This window comes from Parambassis ranga, chromosome 12, assembly GCF_900634625.1.
Source record: "Parambassis ranga chromosome 12, fParRan2.1, whole genome shotgun sequence".
Classification (NCBI taxonomy): domain Eukaryota; kingdom Metazoa; phylum Chordata; class Actinopteri; family Ambassidae; genus Parambassis; species Parambassis ranga.
In genome coordinates, this window is record NC_041032.1 from 15548518 (window position 1) to 15575490 (window position 26973).

The window sequence follows — 26973 nt, forward strand, 5'->3', positions numbered from 1 at the left end:
ACAGGCCCAGAGGCACCCAGCGTTCAGTCCGCCCGCTCCGGCTCCCCGCCACACAACAGCCCCGCAGCTCTCCGTCGGTACGAGCGCTAACACCCCCCCCCGGTGAACGCACCGACCGCAGGCGGGCTCTTGTCACAGCTGCAGCCGCGTTTCAACGCTCTCCGCCCGGGACTCAGAGGAGGCTCACAAAGGATTATCGGCCGTGCGGGAATTCCGCCCTCCGGTCCGTCCTCAGCGGATCCAGCCGGACAGGCTCCGCCTCCCCTTCATTTGTCAACAAAGGGGTTTGACAAGCCCGGAGAAGCCCTGCCCCCATGCTCCCTTAAAAGGATGCTTCGGCCGTACACGGCCAATAATCAAGCCGCGGGTACCCTCTTCCCTTCCCCGTCCCGTTCATATGGTGCGTTGACTTCCTCCGTCGCCGTTAAAGCGGAGCTATCATGGCGGAGCGCGTACAGCAGCCCCCGGCCAAGCGGCTCTGCTGTAGACCGGGTTACGGAGCAACATGTAGGCAAGGCCAGCGGGCCGCGGGGGCTCCGTGCGGCGGCTCGGCGGCCGCCCAGGGCGAGTCGAGCCGAACCCAGAGCCCGGAGTCTCTCCTGGACATCGCGGCGAGGAAAGTCGCGGAGAAGTGGCCGTTTCAGAGGGTAGAGGAGCGCTTCGAGCGGATCCCGGAGCCCGTTCAGAGGCGGATCGTGTACTGGTCCTTCCCGAGGAGCGAACGGGAAATCTGCATGTACTCGTCGTTCAACACCAGCGCGGAGGAGGTCGGAAGCAGCGGGGAGAGCGGCGACGAGACGCGGCTGCCGTTCCGACGGGGCATCGCTCTGCTGGAGAGCGGCTGCGTGGACAACGTCCTGCAAGTCGGTGAGTGGACCCCCCCCCCCCCTCCACCAACACGCACATCTCCACGCACACATCCACGCACTATAAGCTGATAAAGTGACAACAAAGGGCGACAGACACGCAGAGAGGCTACAATGGAGCTTTAAACCTGCGAGGCTGCCTGAATGGGGAGTGTGTGTGTGCGCGTGCGTGGGGCATTTAAATCCTGTTTAGCTCGAGGGGCCAGTGTGTGTGTGTGTGTGTGTGTGTGTGTGTGTGTGTGTGTGTGTGTGTGTGTGTGAGGCTCCAAAATGCAGTAATTGAGTGGAAAATGAAGCTCACACACACACAAAGGAGGAATCCCCCACAGCAGGGCTCTCAGTGTGAAACTTTACACACACACACACACACACACACACAGCCGACCAGCGTTCAACTATTACATAAAAGTATTGAGTAATAAGGGAAGTGCTGAGGGCTCAACCGACACACACACACACACACATCCACACCATCCTCAGTGTGTGTGGGAATGTTGTGTAGCAGACACCTGTGCAACTTTTCCTCCACATTCTGTGTGTGTGTCTTTTTTCCTGCTTTGTGAGGAGATCTGAATGAACCCTGACACACACACACACACACACACACACACACACACACACTGTGAGTTTGGCACTTTGTTCCTAGTTTGTGTCTTCCTGTCGCCCCCGAAAGGGGGAAAAAAAAAAGCAAACAAAAGCAGCAGCTCCTCGCCGGCCGTGGTCACAGAGCTGTGGAGGTGGAGGAAAGGAGCGCTCCCTCTCCTCACTTTAATGTCACACACTCTGATTGTGCTGCAGTCTGTCACCTGTGTGTAATCCCATTACTGAAGGGTTGCTTCTTTGTCCTGTCAAAATAAGAGCCCGATGTATTCACAGAAATTGCTTCTGTAAGGGAGGGGGGGTTAGGTCTGCACACACACACACACACACACACACACACATATATAGGGAGGGTTTCTTGGCTGATTGCACCCGAGCCTGGGATCTGCTGGAAAAATAGAGCCAAGCAGTGATAAATAAAAGATGTAATCTGCCCGTGTGTGGGCTGCACCGGAGGGGGGGGGGCAGACCTGCAGGAAATGAACTGGCACACATGTGCTGCACAAAACAAACCTTCACTGTTAATCAGAGTCAGCCAGAGGAACAGAGCAGCTCCTCACCGAGGAGGAGGCTGGACCTGCTCGCAGACTGCTGGCTTACCGGACATGCTGTCACTTTAAAGAAAAGATGGACGAAGCCTCTGAGCGGCGCTGAAGCGGCGGACGCCGCTCGTAGCTTTTTGTTGTTGTTGTTGTTGTTGTTTTGAGGAGGCGGTGTCAAAGTACTGGCTGTAAACATGTTTGTTTCTGTGGTGTTAACTTAGAGGATCGACTCGCTCTCAGAGGCAGCCCTCATGTGGCCATTTGTGGAACTGCTGAATATAATTTGTCAGAGGTTTGTTTCAAACTATGATCAATTAATTAAACTATAGATGGATGGATGTATAGCTAGGCCGCTGCCTCCTGGTCCCCTGAAGGCAGCCGTCATCAGACAGAGAGCAGCTCTGAGCTCTGCAGGCTCTGCGGTGATTATGGTGATTGAAGCAGCCGTACATTAAGCTAACACATGGTTTCTATATGCGCAGTGAAAACATGTTTGCTGCTGGTGTCAGGCGGTTATTAGGTCACGTCTACTCACAGGAGGCCACGTTCACACCTTCACCGCTGTCTGCGTCTGACCGTCTGACTGCTGCTGCTGCTCGGGGTCAAAGGTCACAGAGACACCAGCGTGGGCAGGATGTGGGAGTCTCTCTCTCACCATGTTGTGACGTTCAGAGCAGCAACTGGCTGATTTGATTTTAGAAGCACTTTTTGTATTTGTGTGTCTGGTCATGAGGAGAACTGGATGGTTTGTTTAAGCGCTTGTTATTGTGTTTAAATCGATCATTTAACAGCAGCGTGTCAGATCATTTACAGAAGCTGCTGTTCTGTGTTTGTTTTACATAAAGAGGTGTTATATTCACCGTTTAGCTCAGATAAAGTCATCTTACTGACTAATGAGCAATAAATCAAGAATCCATCGGTGCTTTGAATCATTCTTGAAGCTGAGTAAAGGGTTAAATCTTGACATTCTTCAGACTCCAGCTGACCTCGCGTCAGTGTTTTGTTCACTGACGTGCAGAATTTGAACCCCAGTCCTGAAGTCTGTCACAGACCTGCTGCTTCATCAGTGATCAGCAGCAGCCTCTCCTCTGTGTGTGTGTGTGTTCCTCACATTTCATCATGTAGCTCAGATGTTAGCTTAGCTTCAGCACCACCAGGCAGTGAAATGTGCCCGCTCTGACGGCGTGCGGCGCTCTGAGACGGGTCAGACGCTCAGGTCCTTCCAGACGCAGTCTGGAACAAAGGACCAAAACTGAGCGGAACCAGAACTCTTTCCTGCTTCACATGTGAGACGTTCAGAGCTTTAGAGGTTCAGCATCGTCGTTTCTTTCCTTTTCTTAGAAAGAATCGTGTGTAATTCTTTATTTCTCTACATGTAGGGGCCGCAGGTGGAGGTGTTCAGGGGCCGCAGGGCCAAAAGGGTGGAGGAAAGTTTAATAATTCTATCATTTGTTGATTGATAAGGACTGATCAGTGCAGCTCTGCTCTGAACTTCAGTACTTGGACTTGTTTGCTGACTTGAGAAGCTGTTAGCTGATGAATTCACAATGTTATTGAGCACACACACACACACACACACACGTAGCCTCGGGCCTTCTGTGTTCGCTGATTACTGATTCTCATCTGCAATTTTATGAAGAATCGATGACTCTGTGCTCGCGCTCTGAGCGGAGCGGCGCCGGGGGACAGCCGCGCTCGGCCTTTTAGCTTGTTGATCAGCATTAATGGCGTGTGCACAGCGCCTCGGTACGCTCCTGCTCTGCAAGATCAATTTTTATTGGAGCAACATCGGGCGCATGATTCCAAGCCGACGCTCGGCTGGAGCTCACACGGGCCGTCTATTGGCAAAAGCTGCCATTTTGAAAAATGGTTTCACACCACAGTGAGCAAACGTGTGTGAAGTGATGAGGCGGAGGCGGGCGCCGGGAGCTGACTGCAGGCCGGATGCTGGTGGAAGTCTCAGCAGGTCGTTCTGCTTCCACAGGGATGGAAGCTGCTCAGTCAGCACAGAGAACCCCAACACAAACCTTCAGTCACACATGTGATGTTTAATATTCATCCTTCAGCCGTGCGCTTTTAGGAGTAAACGGTGCATTTGTGGGGGCTGTTTTCAGGAGCAGATTAACCCTCTGAACTCCAAGCAGTCTCTCTGTATTCCCTCCCTCCTCTGTGTGAGGACAGCACCAGCAGAGAGGACTCGGACCCTGCAGAGCAGCTGAACACTCACTGAGTTTCTGTCATGTGACTGCAGGTCACATGTGTGTCAATGATGGCTCCTTAGATGCTCCAAGCAGTGCAGAATTTTTTGTTTTTTACAGAATCTCTTTGATGCCAACGCTCTATTTTTAATGAATTTTTGTATTTTATATTACATTTAATGCTCAGATTTTCCTACAGAACCAAACGATGCATTCAGGGACCATAGGGACTGATGGACAATAACTAACACCGTCTGTTATGGAGTTAAAATTAGCTCCTAATCTTCTACCACAGCTGCTTCTGAATGGTTGGGGCTTCTTTCCACATCCATCCACGTCTCCCTGATCTGTATTCCTCCGCTGCATCCCTTCATCATTAACCTTCAACTCGCAGGAGAGGAGAGAGGGGGGGGCACCTTACCTCCGTCTGCCCCCAATTGGCTCAATAAATTGTTTTTTTTGTCTCCTCAAACACGTCCACCAGTCCTTCCAGCACTTCGTTACCAAGATTACTAATGATTCGGATATTTTGGTCTGTTTTTAGTTAATTGATCAGTAGCTGTAACGCCTCGTGGAGTGTGTCTTTTTCCCTCACCTGTGTCCTTGTCTCCTGGGATCCTCGGATGTGGTCCCTGAGGAGGAGGAGGAGGAGGAGGAGGAGGCCCCCTTTGGAGGTCTGCAGCTCTGCAAACAGAGCAGATTTTTTTTTAAAAAACAGGATTTTGGAGGATTTTCTGAGGCTGTCCTGCCAAACAACCTTTCCTGTCGTCATGAACATGCAGCTCTTGTCGCTGCAGAGCCGGCCGCTCTCCTCTGAGTGCTAATCAGAAGCTGCTTATGAGCGATGCTTACCTTTTAATGGGAACTTAGAGGTGTCATCCATCAGAGGCTGGTGCCTCCGCTCGCAGCCAGCAGGTCCTAATGAAGACTGATGCTGCTCCGCTCCTACATGTAGCCTTGAATATGAACCAAGAAGAACGTCTAGTGAGAATAACATCAAACTTCATGAAGCTAGCTTTAGCATTTTCCCATTTAAGGTTAGTGAATCTGGCTTAGTCTGAAAGACAGATTAGCTAACTAGACTAACGCATGTCTACTTTTTGCGACGGGTGTCAGAAACTGTTGTCGTCTTTTGTAAAACATGAATTTCTGCACATTAGTCGATGCGTCAGAGAACATGTGGAGATCGGGTGTCAGCCTCCTTCCTGCTGGTGAACCTGCTCTGCCAGATAACCCTGCTGCCATCTGCTCTCAGTATCTATACTGAATCCACGGAGAGCCGAGCCAGGCTCACAGACAGTTTGTCACATTATGCAAACCCCGCTGACGGCTGTCACGGGACCCACAGCCCTCCACTTCCTGTCTCGCCTTTACCCGCGGCTCGCCTGCCTGCTTTCAGTTTGTGCTCCACCTCTGCATCTGTACTAACAAGCATTAGTGATCTGGTTCTCCTGGTCCAACTGTCACTGCGGGCCTTTCCTCCAACCCTCTGCTGTGTACAGCATGTTCAGATTAGGACAAGTAAAACCAGGTCTGAGGACTGGTCCTGAAACTATTTAGGAGTCCATTGTCTGAGGACTTGTTGCTACACGGCAGACGTTTACTCACGACTTTGTGATTCATAAAAAAAACGATTCCTGAGGATGTGCTGCTTCCCCCTCTATCACATGATCGATACCTGAACATAGAGTGATCAAATATCTTTTACATTTTATCCTGTCTGTGGACTGTCCCTTTAATCGGTGGTTAGAAGTGTCCCATCGATCGAGGATGAACCTGACGGGGACGGCGGGCTCTCTCTGCCCTGTAGCACCTGACCTGGGTACGCCCGGCGTGCGGCTGCAGGCTGAGTCATTGTTTTCATGCGTTGGTAGATGAGTAATGTGTGAGTGAAGCGGGGCGCACTTAGAAACCGCATCGACTGACTGAGCGCTAATGCAGTTTAAAGCAAGGAGCGGCTTCAGAGGAGGCCAACGCGGAGTTAAAGGTGGAGGAGTTCAAACTGAAGCATGAGGCGAGCTGACCAATCACACGGCAGCTGAGCAGGTATCTGATAAGAGGATGTGAGAAACAACCGACACAGAAAAGTGTGTGTGTGTGTGTGTGTGTTCAGCCCAAACAGACGTGGGGCTGAGGGTGTGTTGATCCTGCCGTGATAAGGTGTGACCTGCATCCTGTTTTGACAGTGAGGGGCCCCTCCTCCTCCTCAGCGGTGACGCCGCAGGAGAACATTCCTTCCTCTCTGAGGACGCCGTTATGACATCACGCTGGCAGTTAAACAGTTTATATCGGAGACAAAGAGCCGACTGGCGGCTGCTGCCGGCTCGTCAGCACACGCAGGCTGATTCTGTTTGAGTCAGGTGTGTTTATTTGAACAGCAACAGGCAGTCGCACAACTTTTGCAGCTGTTTTTGCATTTCAAAGGCTCGCATGAGGAGCCTGAGCCGAACAAACAAACACACAATGCAGCAATGTTCACATGTTTTACACAGAGTTCCATCTGTCTGTAAAACTCTTTAAGTGATTATAGTTTTTTGGCAAAAGTCTCAGTCCATAACTGCACAAAAGGCAACAATTACACTCACGTAAAGGTGCAACAGTGTAAGAGTGTCAACTAAGGCCCCGTTCACACTGAAGTCAGTCCAGCTAGAGTAGGATTTAATCCAGATAGCCTTTAAGCTGGATACGTTCAGACCTATCTTCTAATCTGGCTATCACACACGTGTGTCCACGTCCATGCTCCAAACCACTAGGTGGCGCCTCGTAATATACAGAGTCCGTTCAGGCCTCGGTAGGACATGTGCGCATGCGTCATGAATTCTTTTTGTCCCATGTCGCTCGTTCCTTCATTTTTTTGGCTCAAAAAGCAGTTTATTCATTTGTAGCCCTGTGGAAAATAAACTCGGCAAAGCTGTCGAGGTTCATCAGTTTACATACGGCTTTTGTATGCGTATATTGTATATCCCGGATGCTGTCCCCGTGAACCGGAAGTATCACGTCACTAGCCGGATTCACTAGCCGCATTTGCATTCAGACCTGAGCTAGATCCACCTCTGACAGGTGGACTGAAATCAATCCATATATATCCAGATACAGCCTGAATCCCGCTCTAGCCGGATTGACTTCCTCAGTGTGAACGGGGTCTAAGTTTACCTGAAAATGAGACGTGGCTTTTTTGGATTATTTTGGACTCTGTAAAGATGCCACATTTTAACATTTAGTTATGATACAATAAAAAAAAGAAGCTAACATGATGTTGATGCGTGCATACAGGCAGTTCCTTGAATGGCCACTTGAGGGCCTTCATATTAAAGTAACTTTGCAGCCCGTCGCAGGCTCTGCACTGAACCTCGGCTGCTCTGTTGTTGAGACATTTAAAATCTCTCTAAGACAATTTACTGAAAATGAAACGTGGGTTAAACCACCCTTTAATGACTCATCACTGACGATAGCGCTGGGGAACTGTAACCCCGTCACTTCTCTCTTTGTGACCTCTCTGCTCTCACTTTAGATTCAGTGCATGCAAACGCCGTGTGTGAACGCTGCGATATGAAAATACTCTGACTGGAAACGGCTGCTGGGGCCTGAAGATCTTCTGTTTGTTAGCATGCAAATGTTCCCAACATCTGTGCAGCACCAGGCTCAGATATCATTTAAATGGTCTATTATCACACACACACACACACACAGGCGCCCGGCAGTGCAGAGGTCGAAGGTCACACTGGTGAGCTTCCGTGATAAGGAGCTGTTGTTGGCGGTGGTTGCTGCAGGTGTTTGGACGTCCTGCAGGGTTTTACTGTCTGTGACAGGTTTAAAGAGACAGATCATCGTCTGGGGGCCATGTTTGTTTACTTGCTAATTAGCTTAGCTTTGCATAAAGGCTGGAAGTGCCGCGAGCTGGGCAGAAGAAGAAGAAGCAGTAAAACCACCGAGGCGAGATTTCGTGCCTTATGCTAAGCTAGGCTAACCGTGTCCTGGTTTAGCTTCACAGAACAGTGGCAGCTCAGGCACCGCGTCAGGATTCAGTGTCTTGGAAAACAAGCTTTAATAAACAGCGGGCAGACCAGCACGTAAACAGACTAAAAGCTCTTCTTTGAGTTTTTTCGCCTCTTCCTGGGATTCCTGAGCTCATTAGCGGCGGCGGCGGCGGCTCGGCCAGGATCTCTGCAGAGACCTGCTGCATCTCAGGAGTGGGAACAAATGCATTTGGAGAGCGGGCGGCTCTGGCTGGCTCGCTGAGGGTCCTCAGAGGATAAACAAATGACTTTCAGCCAGCACATCGGGAGCAGACAGCACTCAAACAGATGCTTTTAAACGGGAGGAAAGACGTGGAGGAGAAAATCCTCCTCGCTCCCTGCAGCAGCGCGCCGACAAACCTCTGATGGCCGCCACCGTGACGTAAAAACACGCTGCTGTTTGTATGAGCGGTCCTCAGAGGAGCCGGCTTTATCTGGACTGTGGAGGAGCTCTTTCTGACCTGAACCCTCCTGCTGCATTACCGTCCTGTGTCAACAGTGAGGTCACATGTATGTTCTGTACGCCACGGCTCCTAACGTCACCCAGAGGGGCCCCCAAAGCAGCCGGGGCCCTGAGGACAATGAGCTGACCAAGCAGAGACTCGGCTCTTAAGTAACCGATGAGGCCCTGTGTCAAAATGCAGAACCTTCATCTGTCGGGGGCCCCACAGTGTAGGATCATCCCTCATTTATATACCTGGGGTGGACAAAAAAATCAGAAGTTTGTATTGTAATGTTTTTAAAGCTGGAATAAATATTAATTCCTATCCTCAGATCACGTTGCATGTGAGCAGCATCCAGTGCAGCCTCTCTAAGTGCTCTGCTAGTTGTGTTTGTGATCGATTCGCTGCTATCTGAGAGCTTCTTACAGGCTGTTAAAAGGCCAGACTCTCCCGCTCTCCTTCCTCTTGATGCCAGATGAAGTCATTCTCTGAGTGCTGTGGATCTGTTCAACAATGCTGCCAGGTACCATCACAGTCCAGGCAGACGGGCCTCAGTGCAGCCTGAAGAGCAGCAATTCAGACACTGATTTTTTGTGACCGAGCTGAGGAATGTGTTTCCACTCGGAGGTGAAGGACTCCTTCAGCCGTGCAGTATTTCAGCACACTTTGCTATTTCTGCAGCTGTGCTTTGAACGCAGCACGCTGGATGTGGTTGTGCCTGATGGCCTGATGGCTGTTCCAGGTACGGCACGTTCACCGGCTGCTGCGCATCGATCGGCAGCTTCACGCCGGCAGACAGGTGCTGCTGCCGATCGCCTAACAGGGACACAGATTGACCCACTTTACTCAAATCCTCATTGACCTCATTTTGCATGGAGGTGCACCCCCCCACCTCTTCACTAAGCAGGTGAGCCAACTAGCCAGGTATGCTAACATTTGCTAGCAGCTAACTAGCTGCACCTAGTACACAAATCTCTGGTCAACGAGTGGAGGTCCAGATTGGATTATGGGTAAATGAGCTTAAATCCGGTGTCAGTGTTCTGCAGACAGCACTTACTCGTAAATTTATAGGTCAGTAGGTCACGAGCCTTCCTAAGATTTAACCGATATTATATCACTGTTACCGTGACAACAGTAGCCACAAACGTGCACAGGAAGCACAAGAACCGGTTAGCATTAGCGGCCTGTCTCTGTAACTTTGCGCTGAGTGCCAGCTGATCTGAAAGCGTTCATTAAAGACAGATGGTGATCAGCCCACCGTGACTATTGATTGGTTGTTTACTGCTCCTTCCTACAGCCCCAGAGGCACCGCTGCATCTCCACGGGTGAGAGATTAGGTTCCCCATTGTCATCGGGAGGACACACACACACACACACTTATAAACACAAAGCACGCCTCGGCTGAGGAGCTCTCACTGCTGCGCCTGTAAACTCCCTCCTCCTGTTTTTCACGTCCTCACTCAATCCTACAGAGACGGCTTAAGTCCGCTAACTCAGGCTTAACTGGGACTGAGGAGTTGAACCTTCGAGTGCATTCAGATTATCAGCAGGTAAAAGCTTTAGATTCAGATCAGGCAACAAACAAGGACAGAGACGCCGAGGACAAACCGACAAAGAACAATCCGACAAGTCAAACATGCACAAGAAGACGAGCTGCAAAACACATTTAACAGGATTCACAAAGGTTTTCTTAAGGTGTAAGAACTCTGTTTAAAAAGCAGATGGGAGCTTTAGTTCCCTAGAAAGTTCCCGTATGATAACTAGTGGAAATGTTTCATTAGCTTAGATGTTTTGATGAATCTTTTATGCAGAGACGTCACTTGTTGGTGCTTTTCAACTGCAGGAACTAACAGGTCTGTTTTAGGGTATCCTGCATATTATGGGCTGCAGGAACCCCCCCTCCTGTGGGACACATTTTAGGGCTGTGTGTCTGGGTTTGATCCTGAATGCTTAAGTTCTCTTCCAATAAAATGCTGAACAGAAACGAGAGGAAGGGAGGAAGCATGCACCAACGAAGAAGAGTAGAATTCATTGACTTATTATGGCACACATGCATATAGACATACATGCATATAGACAGGGTTCCTGCAAACAATCACAGCCCCTCAAACTGGCCCTTAAGTTCCTGCAGTGGAAAATGTCTCCTTTCAAAATGAAACCAGCTGCAGCTAACGTGTTTCGACTTCACTTCCTCCTCGCTGGTGTTTTTTTTTTTTTGGGCTGTGTCGGCAGTGAAGGAGTTAAGTTTGGTTGCTATGCAGTGCACAGGGCTGTATTATGCAAGCTGTGAAGAGCAGACACACACAGAGAGGAAGTGCATTACAGAATGCTGAGCTCAGGGCTTTGGCTCGCCGCCAAGCACACACACTGCTGCATGTGCACACTCACACACTCACACACTCAGCTGAGGGCACAGCGATTTTTCCAGCAGCGCCGCGGCCTCCTCCCTCCTCCACTCACTCCGTCTCTCTCTCTCTGTTACGTCAGTGGTTCAGCTGTGGGCCAGGCATGACTGAGGCAGGGCGGTGTAACGGAGAACACCCGCCGTCTGTCTGTGTGTGTGTGTCTGTGTGTGTATACAGGGCAGGATGTGGATGTGGTGGCTGTGTGTCTGCTCAGCAGTAAGAACTGAAATCTCTGTTTGTGTACGAGTTTCACTCCCGTGTGTCGGCTCTTCCGCCTCTTTTGTTTTTGCTCCGGTTCGATCGCCCGGCTCCACCACATCTGCCAACACCCACTCTGTTTACCGGCTCCTTCCACACAGCTGGGCTGATATGTGTCAGCGACGTGCGGCGTGTCACATGACGTGAGAGGAAACCAGACAGAAAAATATTACATCTGAACATCATGAGCCTGCACTGGATCTGTAAACAGCCCGTGAAGCTCTGCAGACAGTGGCAGCTCACAGCGGCTAATGCTAGCTACAAGTTACACATGACCCTTTTAGGCAGAGCTAGCAGTTGTTTAGCTTAGCTTAGCTTAGCTTAGCTTAGCATGAAGACTGAGGCTCTCCCTGTTATACCCCGTTCACACTGGGGAAAAAAATGTGGCTTAAGCAGGATTCGGCCGCATCCAGATCAATCCAGATGTGTGAACACCTCGAATCCGGCTGTATCCAGTTTGATTTCAATTGGCTCAAATGCGGCTCAGGTGTGAACGCAAATGTGGCGAGCGAATCCGGCTAGCGACATGCTACTTTCCATTAGTGATGTGCTACTTCCGGTTTACGGGGCGCGACACGGGACAAAAAAAACGCACAACACATGCGCACACGCGGTCCTACCGTGGCGTGAAAGGACTCTGTATATTACGAGGCGCCACCTAGTGGTTTGGAGGACCGCAAACATGCTGGATGAAGCCGGATTGAGTGCGGACACAACTGTGTGCTAGCCAGATTTGAAAATAGGTCTGAATGCATCCAGCTTAAAGGCTGTCTGGGCTCAATCCTACTCTAGCTGGAATGACTTTCTCCAGTGTGAACGGGGCCTTATATACCTGCTGGTTAGTGTTCACATGCTGCTAGTGACACGCTGAATACTTTAAATATTTTATCTTAAAAATGGATTTCTAGGCTTCCGGAACGGTCTGTAACTTCCTGGTTTTCTCCACCTTTGGACTTCTCCAGGAAATAGTTTGACCCTGTTTAACTGTGCGAATGTTTTTCTACACATTAATCAAAGCACAGCGCAGGGTTCCTGTTTCATAATGCTAAGCTAAGCTAACTGGTTGCTAGCTATAGCTTCATCTCTAACATACTGACACTGAAAGAACAGCTGAGCCTGTCTGTGTGAACCACTCTGGGACTTTTGGGGCAGTGTGATTTGGGGGTTTGACAGCAGGTGGACTCTGTGACACATCTTCCATCGCCTCATGCTGCAGTCGTCCTGCCATCACTGCTCCAGCCTGTTTTTCAGTTCAACATGATGCAAGAAGTACATCATGTTACTTCAGTTCTGGACTGAACGAGCGAGCACAGGCTGAGCTGCATGTGTGAAACTGAAACAGTGCAGAGTGTGATGAGCTCTGCGTCGGTTCAGCTCTGACCAAGCTTCTAAAACCGTCTGTTATCTCTGCCAACTCGCTCAGATCGGCCTGTTTCTTCTCATAAAGCGCTCGGTGTATTGTCGTCTTTGGGCTGAAGCTCGTCCATCTGCTGCGTCGCTCTAAACTCAGCACAATATTTAAAACCCTCCCTCCCACACGCGGCAGCCGTGCTGTCAAATCTGAGTTTGTGGTGGGTCTTTTTGTTCAAACTGTAAATGACAGCCTGTGTGTGTTTCAAGGTTTTTGTTCCTGTCAGGAACCCAAATAACTCTGAGAAAAGTTCAAGGTGACATTAAAATCTTCTGTGTTTGTTGGATCAGACCTACAGCTTGTTGTTTTTCTGGCTCGTGAGGAGGCCGCGGGGTCGCAGGGTGACAGCAGGTCTCTGTGCCGTGCTGACAGGGGGAGGAGGTGCTCGGGGTAAGGTAAGCACCGGAGGTGTTGTGGAAGGGAAATGAAAAGGAAATGAGATTTCTGAGGTCTTGGTCCTCCACGCCCCCCACCCCCCACCCCCCAGTCCTCTCACAGCGTTGTGCTTTTTAAAGAATAGGTCTGAAAACTGTCAAACCCTTTGTTTTGGAGGACCCAGCACAGATCCGTGTGGAACTCCCCTGTTTATCTTGAACAGGTTGTTTTGATACAGGCCCGATGTGAAAGTATCTGTGGGTTAAATGGTTTCTACCTCGATTAACAGTAAAAGAAGCTGCTGTACTGTCTTAACAATGAAATATTTTGCAGCTAAACTTCCAGTAAGAACCCGGTGGAGACCGCAGACAGGCTGAACATGACTAATAAACAACTTCTTCTAGAAGCAGCAACGTTAAATTGTGACGTTAAATTGTAATAACGGGATTTTCTGTGTTTGCGTGCAGGCTTCCACCTCAGCGGCACGGTGAGGGAGCACGCCACGTCCTCTGAGCCGGAGCTGGTCTGCAACGTGAGCGTCAGCTTCGACCGGTGCAAAATCACCGCGGTGACGTGCAGCTGCGGCAACAAAGACATTTTCTACTGCGCCCACGTGGTGGCGCTCTCGCTGTACCGCGTACGGAAGCCCGAACAGGTCAAACTACGCCTGCCCATCTCAGAGACTCTCTTCCAGATGAACAGAGATCAGCTGCAGAAGTTCGTCCAGTACCTGATCACGGTGCACCACACGGAGGTTCTGCCCACGGCCCAGAAGCTGGCGGACGAGATCCTGTCCCAGAACTCCGAGATCAACCAGGTGCACGGTGAGTGGAGGAGCGGCGCACAAGCACACAGAGCAGGTCGCTGCAGCTGGAGGCCGACGTCCAGGGAGACAAGTCTGGAAACACACACACAGACACACACTCATGTTTGTGACCTCGGTGTAGAACCAGGCCTCATCCTTTAAACAGGGAAAGTCTGTGAAGAGACAGTTGTGTGTTTTTTTTGCGATGTGTGTTCTGTTTACCACAGAAACTTTAAAAATAATGAGTATTCTGATGCAGTGTGTGGGTCTTTGCGTGCTGAAATGAATTGTTGAATGTTTGTGGACTTTCCGACACACTTTGTGAATCATCCCAGCTTCTATAAAACACATGCACGCATACACAACATGGCCCCGGTGGTTTCACACTCCGTGCCTCCATACACGGTTTAACGTCTCTGGGGACGTTATGTTAAGTGTTTAAAAGTGTCTGCTTTAAACTATTGATCAGTGTTTAGGCTGCATTAATGCAAACGCTGACGCAGCAGCCATGTCTGCGCTCCCTGAAACTTTAGATTTATGTTTCAGTTCAAGCCTTATGTCAAAAAAGGCAAATAATGTTTTACTTAAATCAATAAATAAAATGATTGATTAGAAAATATTATTTAATAGATTGAGGATATTTCACTATGAAAGTAGAAAACCATGTATCATTAACGATCATTGATCATATTACATATTGCAGGAGCTCCTGATCCGACAGCGGGGGCGAGCGTGGACGACGAGAACTGCTGGCATCTGGATGAGGAGCAGGTCCAGGAGCAGGTCAAGCTCTTTCTCTCCCAGGGCGGGTACCACGGCTCAGGAAAGCAGCTCAACCTGCTGTTCAGCAAGGTACAGAGACCACGGCGCGCTCTGCGGTGGTTCATGTTAGACTCAGGCGGAATAAAGGGAGGTGTTCCACAGGGGGCCGTGCTGGGTCCACCTCAAGTCCCGGTTAACATGGGAAATGATAATCTGATGGTGCTGTCAGCCCAAGACAGGCAGCTAAAATTAGCAAACAAGCATGCTAGCTGTACCTTAGCGACACTGTAATACACCGAGCAGTTTGGTGGCTAACAAGACAAAGAAACAAACGGTATGTGCTAATTTTCTCTGTTAGCTCAGAAGCTAAAGATAAAACGATGCTTGTTATATCGGAGCCTCTTTGTGTCATCATGTCTGTGTTGGTACAGTTTACCCACAATGCCCCTGTCTCTGCAGGTGAGAGAGATGCTGAAGATGAGGGACTCGAACGGCGCCCGCATGTTAACGCTGATCACGGAGCAGTTCATGGGCGACCCGAGGCTGGCGCTGTGGAGGCAGCAGGGGACGGCCATGACGGACAAGTACCGGCAGCTGTGGGACGAACTCGGTACGCCGACGACAAAATGCACACACACACACACACACACACACACACTCTGATGACAGCAAGTCCTTCATCAGACGGTTCTTCCTGTTTCTCTGCGTTTCGTCACTCTGTTTCCTCCTCGTCCTTGTTGCAGCTCTAACAAAGAGACGGAGGATAAAGCCTTTCTCCTCCTTTCCCCTCCCCCAGTCCTCAGCCTCCCTCCCTCCCCTCTTTTTTCTCACCTCCCTTTTCTTCGTCTCCCGTTTCATTTTGTCATCTGTCATCCTTTATTTATCCCTCAACATACTTCCCCTCCTCCTCTTCCTGTGTTTTCCTCCTCCAGTTTCGTGAAGGCTGAATTCTTTTTAATTGATCACCAGACAAATGATCAGCGATTGATTCTAATAAATGTAGAAGAATAGAGTTTGTCCAGTGAGAACTTTTAGGATTTTGATGGAAATATTTGAAATAACACACACACACACCACCATTAATCACAGGAACTCACTGGAGTCTGAACTTTCCAATCGTCCTTGAATGCATCATGTGAGATGAAACTTAAAATCCTGATGTTTCACCACATCTCAATTAAAAACATTTATTCCTGTTTGTTTTAAAGTAGTGATACTGAAGCTCAGTTATTTTTCTTGCTGAAGCAGGATTTCAGTGTGTGTCGCTGCGTTCAGAGCGAGCGGTGTGTGAGTGTCTCTGCTGGTTTCTGTGCAGGAGCCCTGTGGATGTGCATCGTGCTGAACCCCCACTGTAAACCCGAGCAGAAGAGCTTCTGGCTCCGACAGCTTCGCAGGTGGAACGGCGTGGACGTCTGTCCCTTGGAGGACGGTAACCATGGCAGCGAGCTGACCAATCTGACCAACGCTCTGCCCCAGGGTCCTCCCGGCAACCCAGGTGAGATGACACCCGGGCCGCCGCCGTCTCTTTGTTTTATTTCCACATCGGCACCGCGCCCCCCCCCCCCCCTCCTCCTCCTCCTCAACACTATTAAGTCGTCTCTCTGCACCCCCCCCCCCCCCTCTCTCTCTTTAATCAATTCTCCTTCCTTCGATCTCGCTGCCTGCGAGCCTGGTTACCTTTTTAATGTGGCTAATAGAATGAGCCTAATGACACAGTTGAGGTCCTGCAGCCTTTTCTGGCCTTTATTCTTCAGTCTGGCTGAAACCAGAGAGAGCACACACACCAGAGCGTCTGTGGCGTCATTATTTGAACACAGCTTCTATGTTGACGAAACAGGAAGTAGATTTGTGGTAGTGAGTTAAATACTGAATACCTGTCTATGATTTACTAGAAGGTTGTGGATTTTTCTATGATTTTTAGAGTTTTTTATGCTTCTTAATGATCGAGTTGGAGGTTATTCTAACATCAGAAAGCTCATCTCATGCCGTGTGTGTGTGTGTAGAGTTTAGATGTTAACATCAGACTGTGTTTCTGGCAGATTCTCTGACTCGACCTCACCGGACCGTCTTCACACGAGCCATCGAGGCCTGTGACCTGCACTGGCAGGACCCCCACCTGCAGCACATCATCACAGAGGACCACTGCCCCAACTACTGTTACCACGACAACCTCGACAGCTCCCTCTTCGACGCCCGAGGGTGGCCCCTGTGGCACGGTGAGGCACTTAGACAGACGCTCCTCAGACTTTATCGTCATTCAGGTAGACAAGTGTACACAGGATGAAATGATGTCGGCTCAGCACAGTGTGTAATATACCGTGATGTATGGCGTGGCAACCTAAGGGGTTAACAGTAGTGCAAAATTATTCATATATAACGGGTATGAAGTAACGTATATAGAGCAGCGTGCAGAGATCAAAAGCAAACGAAATTAAAAATGAAACGTTTTGCCGTCTTCTTCAGAGCACGTCCCCACGGCGTGTGCACGAGTGGACGCCCTGCGGTCGCACGGTTACCCGAAGGAAGCGCTCAGGCTGGCCATCGCCATCGTCAACACGCTGCGGAGGCAACAGCAGAAGCAGATAGAGCTGTTTCGCTCACACAAAAAAGGTGAGCTGATCCTCCCTCAGGCTGCGCTCACCTGCAGGTGTGAATACATAAAACCTCCATCTTGGAGCAGTTACCGGTCTCTCAGTGTGTCCTTCCTCCATGATGCTGAGGTCTCTGTGGGCATCAGACAGGCCCTCCTTCCTGGCTTCACACAGTGAAATAACAATGAGAAGAGCTCATCTCTTTTGATGGATTCAGTGACTCTGTGACGCCATAGTGACGGCGTTAACACTTCCTTAACACACCTTGTGTTTGTGTCGCTGCAGAGCTGCTCCACAGAGGCGTCACGTCCGTCACCAACCTGGAGGGTTGGGTGGGCCACCCTCTGGACCCCATCGGCACGCTGTTCAGCACCCTCATGGAGACGGCGGGGAGGGGCGCCGAGGACGGTGCGCCGCTCGACTTCTCCGGTAAATGCACAGGAAAACACAACACTCATCAGTTGCACAAGGTTTCAGGGGTTAAAGTGCTCTGGCTGAGGCTTCCAGTCGATGGAATCATCTGAGGATGTGACCAGCAGCTCCTCCGTCACACACACTGCATGTAGAGGAGGAAAAATAACAATACAAACATAGATCACACACCAACTGTCTTTTCCCCGGTTGCTGCAGTGATTGTCTGTCCTGTCAGAGCTGCAGGCCCTCAGGTCGCAATCAGTAGCGATGACACAGACGAGCTGATTGGCCCACAGTCATCCTCCAATATCAGCTCATGAATAAGACATGCGGCAGGAAAAACACTCCAATTAAAATGCATTAATTATGCAGGGAGCCGGATTTCAGCCTGCTGCAGCCCGAGCGGCCGCCGCAGTCAGCGCGCCGTCACTGTCGGCTGAGAAAGTTTCTCTCAGTGTGTTTTTAGAGTTAATGAATAAAGTGAAAAAAATCCAATTAAAACAAACTAAAAGGCAGAAAAGTGAAGCGAGGAGTCTGAAGACGGTCCACAGAAAAAGCCCTTTTCAATTAAGACTGGTGTTTATATCTGAGTGTGTGTGTGAGTGTGTGTGTGTGTGTGTGTGTGTGTGTGCACGCTCAGGGACCGTTAACCCCCCTGGGATGAGGTGTGAGGTCTGCCAAGACATCATTAACCCATTAAAACACATGATTACCGTCCTCAGGAGGATACACTGTGAAAAAAGAACAGCAGAATGAACAAATAGATCAATACCTTTTATCAATACTCTGCTCAGGTCACAGCTCACCCCGTCCTCCCCCCTCTCTCTCTCGTTGCTTTCAGGCTCCTCGCTCAGCTCATCCAGGAGGGCGGAGCCTCCAGTGTTCCCAGCGCAGCGCTTCCTGGTGGAGGGCGAGTCTTTCGTGTCCCTGGCTGTAGAGACGGCTCTGATTGGCTTAGGGCAGCAGAGGGTGATGCCAGACGGCCTCTACGCCCAGGAGAAAGTCTGTCGCAACGAAGAGCAGCTATTGGCCAAGCTTCAGGAAGTCACCTTGAACGACATGTTGGTGAAGAACTTGCGGAAGCAAGCGCTTTTCCTGCTCGAGGGTGAGTGAGGCTGAAAAGTGTCATTTCTGCATTTTCTCGCAAAAAACACAGATTATTTGTTTTTTTTTTATGATCCAGTCAGATAATATCAAATTTGCTAAACTTGCACAAACAAGATTCTCAGCACATCAGGAAGCCATGATTGACCCACATGTGACCAGCAGTCACATGACCAACATTCAGAGAGCTGATCAGCTGATCTGCATGTAGCCATGATTGTGATGTTTCCACAGAGCAGCAGGACTTCATGCTGCAGTGAACACTGAGCCCACAGTGACTCCACAAATACAATCTGCTCAGTGTCCAAAGGGTTTCTGTCTCTATGCTAAGCTAAGCTAAGCTAAGCTAACCTGAGGCATGCTGTCTAAGACATTTACAACCTGCTGAACACCTGAACGTGTGTTCTGTTAACTGTACACTTTGGATGTGTGTATTTCCAGTTGTGTTAGGGTGCAGTGTGCATCGTGTGTGTTTGCTGTGCTAAGTTTCTGCTCTGGGCTCCGTCACGTGCAGCTTCTGCTAACTTTGTGTGGTTGTGATCAGAAAATGGAGGCTCGTGTGAAATAATTCATCAGATTCAGATTCAGAAAACTTTATTTGTCCCCGGGGGGCAAGCATGACATTAAGAACATGTAAAATAATAAATATTAAAAAAGAGAAAGAAAATTATAGACACAGTTATGAATCCTTTTCAGACCAGGATACAGTTTCCTGCAGCTGCTTCTCTATAAAAGAGAAGCTGACGGATGATCTCGTCTACAGACCACGTCTGCGTCTTTAGACCTGAGGTCTGACCTGCTGTGTGTCCTGTTGTCTTCTAGCTGGTCCTTACAGCGGTCTGGGGGAAATAGTCTACAGAGAGAGCGTCCCCATGCACACCTTTGCCAAGTATCTCTTCTCCTCCCTGCTACCTCACGACGCCGACCTGGCGTACAGAATTGCACTGAGGGCCATGAGGTGAGTAAATAACAAAAATAAACCCACACGTTTCAACAGACTGCAGTTAGCTCTCGTCTGCTGCCGTCAGAAGTTGGTTACTTTTTTTTGGACTACATCTGTGGTCATATTTGTTACCATGGAAACGCGTAATATTCCCATCATTTGTGAGCTTAACAGAAAAAGCCTCGGTGTTGGTGCGCAGCGCTCTGATGTTGACTATCAGTAAATTTAGTTGTTAGCATCTGTTAGCATTAGCATCAGAAATGTTGTTTACTTTCTGAAGACGTGTGAGGCCATCTCTGAACTTCAGGAATCTCAGGAAGCAGCAACAAAACAAACATGCAGACCTTTGTACGGGTGTAATGTTAACCTGCAGGCTTAAGGAAGAAAAGGTGCATTCAAGAGCGACTGGGAGGTTTAACGGAGACCTGTGAGAGCGCGGCAGAGACAGAGGAGGAGGAAAAGCAGCAGATTTAGGAGCTAACTGGGACACTGTTTAATGACAAAACCTCCTTCTGCTGGAATATTCACTGAATAATTCAAGGACTTTTATAAAGTGTGTGAATAATAAATGGCTGCTGTTGGCTTTCTCCCTGACCATCCCTGAAATTAAAGCTTCTGATTTGTGAATCTTTTTTTTTTTTTTAAATGGAAGAGAATCGTAAAACTGCAGCAGCTGCTTCTGGATGTTATTTTTAGACCTTTTCCAAGTGCTCACAGCCCGAGGCCAAGATCCACCTGAGCTCAGGTGTGCAGACTATTGATCGGCGCTGCAGAGCCAACATTACACTGATAACTTCTTTACGTCTGTCAGAGCTTCCTGTTCTTTTCTAATGAGGTCTACCCCCCCTCCATGCTCAGGCTGCCCGTCCTGGAGTCCACGGCTGCCTCCGGCGACCTGTCCCGGCCTCCCCACATCGTGTCGGTGGTGCCAAACCGCTACCCTCGCTGGTTCACTCTGAACCACATAGAGACCCAACAGTGTGAACTGGCCTCCACCATGCTCACTGCTGCTAAAGGTGCACAATTTAAACACTCCTATTTATACGTGTAGAGTCTATAAGAACAGTAATAACGCTCCTAGACGTCTAGCTGCTAACACGTTAGCTTACCTCTCTGTTAACAGGTGACGCCCGTAAGCTTGAAACAGTGTTAGAGTCCATCCAGAAGAACATCCACTCCTCCTCCCACATCTTCAAACTGGCCCAGGACGCCTTCAAGATCGCCACGCTGATGGACAGCCTGCCGGACATCACGCTGCTCAAAGTCTCGCTGGAGCTGGGCCTTCAGGTAAACAACAACAACAACAACAACAACACACATGTGAACATGACGTCAGGTGGACTCGGCTCATCTTTCGGGGGGTTTGTTTGGTTTCCAGGTAATGAGGATGACGCTGTCCACGCTGAACTGGCGGAGGAGGGAGATGGTTCGATGGCTCGTCACCTGCGCTACTGAAGTTGGTGAGTTTGTTTGTCACGTCTGAACAAACTGCTGTTACTGTCATGTTTTTTATAAGAAGTAGAACAAAAAGTGGAGAAAATGCTCAAATGTAAGAAACAACAGGTCAGACTCTGGAGGAGGGGGAGGCAGAGGGGGAGGCGGGGGAGGGAGTGCAGGGCAGTAATTATGGCTGCTGGCTGATTGAGTGGGTTCTTGTGTTTGGAATTGAACGCTGAAGCCTGGCGGCTGATTTCCCTGAAGCGGACAGGAAGTTGTGTCTGGAGGGAGGAAAGCCCTCCTCCCAGATGATTTCTTGTGAATGTAAGCAAGTGACAAGGAGTCCCTGTTCCTGTGAGCCGGGTCTGAATGGATCCATTGAGAACACAGTCAGCGATGCAGAGTGGAGCCACGTCACTGATGTCAGAGACGGACAAACACAACGCTCAATAACTGTGTGTGTGTGTTTGGTATCATTACATAAGAGGAAGGTGGGCTTTTGTACGATTTTGAACGAGAGTTAGCTTAACAGACGAGTTCAATCTCCCCAGTTAAGAATTTGTTGTCATTGTTTTACCAATTTAGAGATGATGCATTAAAAGTGGAAACACCAGGGGGCCAACATTGAGCCTTGGGGAACACCATGGCACCCAAGAAGGGTCTTTGAGTCTTGTGTTTCCATCGTTAGCTAAATCTGCCCAAAGACGAAACGCATGAATGAGCTAAAGTTTCAGTTTCAGTCATTTTTGGGTATTAAACTAAATAATGATGATTTTCAGGCAGGCACTCCCATAAACAGGCAAAACTTTGTATTTACCTCGGGTGTTGTAATGCTTCAGTCCAGCCGGGGTCCCCTGACATGTGGTTCCGCTGGGTTTGTGCATGGGCTGCTAGCTTCACCATCCCATGGTGTTCTACAGGGAGAGAAAGTGTTAAACTGAAATTCGAAGTCTCAAATTATCAACATCTCAAATTCCCACAGCACACTGCTTTGTTGTGTAGCTTCGTCGGGCCAAAGAGGACAAAAACATGGAGGTCTATGAGGACTGACTAATTTTCAGAGACACCCTCAAGTGGCCATTAGAGGAACTGCAGCATTTTGAATTTTCTCAAACACAGGGAAACAAATCCGACACGCCTAGCACAGTGTGGGCTAACGTTAGCTGAACCAAGAGAAGCAAACTGAATGTTGATTAGCTTAATGCTAACATCTCTCTTCTTCTCTGCAGGTGTGTTTGCCCTGGACAGCATCATGCAGAGCTGGTTCACCCTCTTCACCCCCACCGAGGCGACCAGCGTTGTGGCGAGCACAGTGATGTCCAACAACACCATCGTCCGCCTGCACCTGGACTGCCATCAGCAGGAAAACCTGGCCAACTCCGCCCGCACCTTGGCCCTGCAGTGTGCCATGAAGGACCCCCAGAACTGCGCCCTGTCGGCGCTCACGCTGTGCGAGAAGGACCACATCGCCTTCGAGACGGCCTACCAGATAGTTCTGGATGCGGCTGCCACAGGAATGAACTACACACAGCTGTTTACAATAGCACGCTACATGGAGCATCGCGGCTATCCTATGAGGGCGTACAAGTTAGCGACGTTAGCCATGACTCACCTGAACCTCACCTACAACCAGGACACGCACCCAGCCATCAACGACGTGCTCTGGGCGTGCGCCCTCAGCCACTCGCTGGGGAAAAACGAACTGGCAGCCGTCATCCCCCTGGTGGTGAAAAGCGTGAAGTGTGCCACTGTCTTGTCGGACATTTTGCGGCGGTGCACGCTAACGACGCCGGGCATGGTGGCGCTGCACAGTCGCAGGAACTCTGGGAAGCTGATGTCTCTGGACAAAGCTCCGCTCAGGCAGCTACTGGACGCCACGATCGGGGCCTACATCAACACGACGCACTCGCGGCTGACGCACATCAGCCCGCGCCACTACAGCGAGTTCATAGAGTTCCTCAGCAAAGCCAGAGAGACGTTTCTCATGGCGCACGACGGACACCTTCAGTTCACACAGTTCATAGACAACCTGAAACAGATTTACAAGGGCAAGAAGAAGCTGATGATGCTCGTCAGAGAACGATTTGGATGACCAAATCCAGTTTTTTTACTTGAGTCTTCTTTTTCAATCCTTTCTAACTTGAAGTGAAAAATCCACCTAAAACAACCTTCATGTGAATCCTGTGATTTGGGACTGATGGTTAAATAACAGACTGTGATGTGAAGCGCAGACAGTGTTGGAACCGGACAGCTCAAAGTGACGGGACCGAGCGTGAAACATGTTCGACTCACATTTTCTACTAAAAGTGACAAAGTCTGAACTGAAAAACACAAAAAAGACTGGAAAACCCAACCGCCCAGGGCCAGAGGTGTCAAACCGTGTGCAGGATCTGAAAAAATAACCAGGTTTTTATGCCAAACAGGGCAGGAAACTACCTTCCCTCCGAAAAAGAGAACATGACACAAACATCAACGATAAAATCAACCATATTTAAATGATACGAAATAATAACCAGAAACGTGTGAAACAGAGTTAGACACTAGGGCTGCAACTAATGACTATTCCAATAGTCGACTAGTCGTTGACTAATAGTCGATGACTTTGGGCCGTTTTGCTGTTGATTCAACCCCCTCCGTGCTGCCACTTCTACCGCTGACTCCACACGGTTCTCAGTCTAGCGCACCCTTTCCTCCACACCCTCCACACCAACCTAACAGACGGCTCATCCTGGTTTCGAACCCAGGACCTCTTGCACTCAAAGCACCAATCACCCCGCTTACACCACGAGCCAGAGAATCAGTCCCCACTGCACGTGCTAGCATGCCATGCAATGACGTCACTAACGACCCGTCGACTACTAAATTAGTTGTCGACAAGTTTTGCCATCGACTAGTCGTTGCAGCCCTAGTGGAGACCAGGTGAACTATGTAAACACACTCAGAATATCCCACAATGTGTCAGGCCTTTGAACGCAGCTAAGCTGAAGACAGCATGCACAAAACGTTTAAATAAAATTACTACTGAAATATAAATAACTTACAGGGTTAAACTGTTTATAACTGAACATGCTGCCATGCTGCACACATGATCCTCTAGAAGGACAAACAGCAGCAGGAGCATGATCCTGATCAGGCAGATGCGTTCAGAGGAATCAGTCAATAGCGTGTACACAGAGATGGTCAGCCTGGTGTAAACGTGTCTCATTTCCACTCTTATTGATACATCTGGCCTCTGGTGTTAATGTGTGCATCAGAAGGAGAGACGTTTACCTTTTACATGCCTGAACGGGAGAAGGTCGTCCTCCTCCTCCTCCTCCTCAGCTCACAGCCTCAAAGAGAAGACAAACGGCTTTAAACCAAATGGAGCACCTCCAGCCGAAGCGACGAGTACCTCTTACTATTCTTATTAAAGGATCCAGCTTTACTGTCCCATCCATCAGAAGGACTTCTGTGGCTCTGCAGTGTTGTCTCAGACGTTCAGTTTGTCACGTTAACATGACTCTTGTGGAAACTGTCAGCATACGTACACTCTCAGGGATTTCTCTAAAAGAAAAAAAAAGAAGAGAACAAAAACATTTTATTGTCCTGTAAATATGAAAGTATATGTCTGAAAAATGTATATGTTAACTAATTTATGACAGAATATTCTATGTAAGGCACAATACTTGAAGCTGCAGTACTTTTGGTTTTTGAAACATATCAGAAGGACTTCAAATCGATGGCCTTGCATCGCAGCAGGAGTCCAGGCCGCCGCCTGTGTTGGGCTCTGCGGGCATGTGATGACCTGCAGAGAGAGACAGGAAGTGCTGAGGAGAGTCTCACCATGCCTCCTGCAGCAGTTTACGTCCACACTTCTTCTTCTTCTTCTTCTTCTCCTCACATCTCGACTTTGTGCAGGACAGAAAGTTGCTCTTCACCGTTTCCATTCCTCTCTCCACAGGAACAGCCTTCCTTTCTCGCCTTGTCTTAATGCTTTAAAACAACCAAATGGCCGTTCTGACTACCAAACTCTGACTTTGGTTACAGCCTTGTAGTGTCTTTGGTTTGTAGCTGGACTTCTGTGTTCTGTGCTTTAAAAGCTCATCTCATCCGTGTCGTCTCTCTCTTAGAGTCCGTCGGTAGCTTCTTCTTATTTATTGTTACGTTTGGTAAATGATTGTAAAACCATGTCGACATGCTCATGAAGTTCAAACTGAGATTTGATACACTGATGGATTTATTTATGTAACTAAATCACTGTTTTATAAACTTGTTAATGAATCAACACTTTGTTTTTGATTAAATTAGTTTTTTGAGATGGCGATGTCTACCTGATCTTTATTACCGAACCAACCCGGGCCCTGGTGTTTGTACCGTATTCTCCGGACTATAGGTCACAGAAGGAAAAAAAACATATATCTGGTTATAAGTTGCATTTTGGGGGGAAATTTACTTTACTAACCGAGACCAAGAACAGACATTTCATCTTGAAAGGTAAATTATAACAATAACAATAGAACAGAGAACAATCGTTTGTTACGGCATTAGCATAACGTCACACATTGATGGCGAACTCAACAGCTGTCCTTTATGCAACATATTAACAGTTATTCAAATAACTATAGCATAAAGAACACAACGAGCTGATCAATCTCTCCATCTCACTCCAAACACTAAATCCATTTCTTCCTCGGTGTTGTTCTGAACAACTCCGCCAACTCCAGAGGTAGACAAGTCTAGAGTGCCCGTGAAATTATAAGTAAGTCACATCCCCAGCCAAAGGAAAAATACGGTAGTTAACAGACTCAAAATGCCAACAACATACAACAAAAACATCCAAACTCTGCAAGACAGACACACAATGACATGTGACCACAGTCACGCACAACAATTCCACAAATCTGCAAGACTACAAATGAAGCAAAGGGAAGTGTAACGACTAAATCAAAACAGAAACTGCAAAGACACTGAAAACAAATGACCACAACAGACACACACTGATCATACAGAGGTGCAGAGTCCCAAGACAACCACAAAATGATCACAGAGATGCAAAATCGACACCTAAATACTGTTCACAGCTATTGATCGTGAACGATGAGGATTTTAAAACGCAGCTCTGAGGATCAGAGGAAAACAGGCCGATGACTGTGAGGCTGCAGGACTGTTCACTTATTTATGTGTGAAGAAGACGATGGATTAGATGGAGCAGCCATGATGATGATGATGCTCTCTGCTCTGACTTCATCACTGATGCTTCACACACGGAAACAGATTCAGATTCATTATCAATCATTTTAAACATAAAGGAACATTCAAAGAAGAGCTCAGAGATTTTATGATTCACATTTCAAACTTCCACCTCCAGCTGCAGCAGCTCCAGCGGCCTCCGCCTGTCAGTCACACAGTGACCTGCACAGACATGGCTGCATCATGAGGAAACGTCCATCGGATCCTGTGAGCAGCTCGTGTCTCTGACCCCACATTAGTGAAGCCATCGACGCCGCTGTGTTATCTGTCTGCTATGGAAGCCGCAAAAATGGTCGGCCATCATATCAGATGTCAGAATCTAAAAAGGCCGAGCAGGCTGAGGTGTTACTGTAGATTCTCCTCAAGCACAAACGTCCAGTGTAGCTTTCCCCGGATAAATCTGTACGTTTTTTTTCTTGTAATGTTCTGATTCTTTTCTCATAAGTTTCCTTTTTTAAATAAATAGTTTTCTGTGCACGTTGCCTCATTTTGTTTTTATTGCCACACAAACCAGGCATTCAGATTTGCACAAGTAAAAAAATCTGCATCACAACAAGTGGACAGAAACTCTGGA

General features: G+C 48.8%; 1 protein-coding gene across 3 annotated transcripts; it reads left to right on the plus strand.

Moving 5' to 3' along the window:
- On the plus strand, window positions 1-25465 carry zswim6 (zinc finger, SWIM-type containing 6). Of its 3 annotated transcripts, XM_028417888.1 has the most exons (15): window positions 12310-12899; window positions 13030-13134; window positions 13582-13938; window positions 14623-14771; window positions 15141-15291; window positions 15997-16176; window positions 16721-16897; window positions 17145-17291; window positions 17558-17701; window positions 18528-18791; window positions 19613-19748; window positions 20592-20749; window positions 20857-21020; window positions 21112-21193; window positions 22400-25465. In XM_028417888.1, the coding sequence occupies exons 3-15, from the start codon at window positions 13809-13811 to the stop codon at window positions 23260-23262; spliced, it is 2745 nt and encodes a 914-aa protein (XP_028273689.1). In that variant the 5' UTR covers window positions 12310-12899; window positions 13030-13134; window positions 13582-13808; the 3' UTR covers window positions 23263-25465. The 3 variants fall into 3 exon arrangements, with proteins under 3 accessions (XP_028273687.1, XP_028273689.1, XP_028273688.1); XM_028417886.1 differs by lacking the exons at window positions 12310-12899; window positions 13030-13134 and adding an exon at window positions 1-867; XM_028417887.1 differs by having other exon boundaries at window positions 12310-13134.
- Window positions 25466-26973: the final 1508 nt, after the last annotated feature.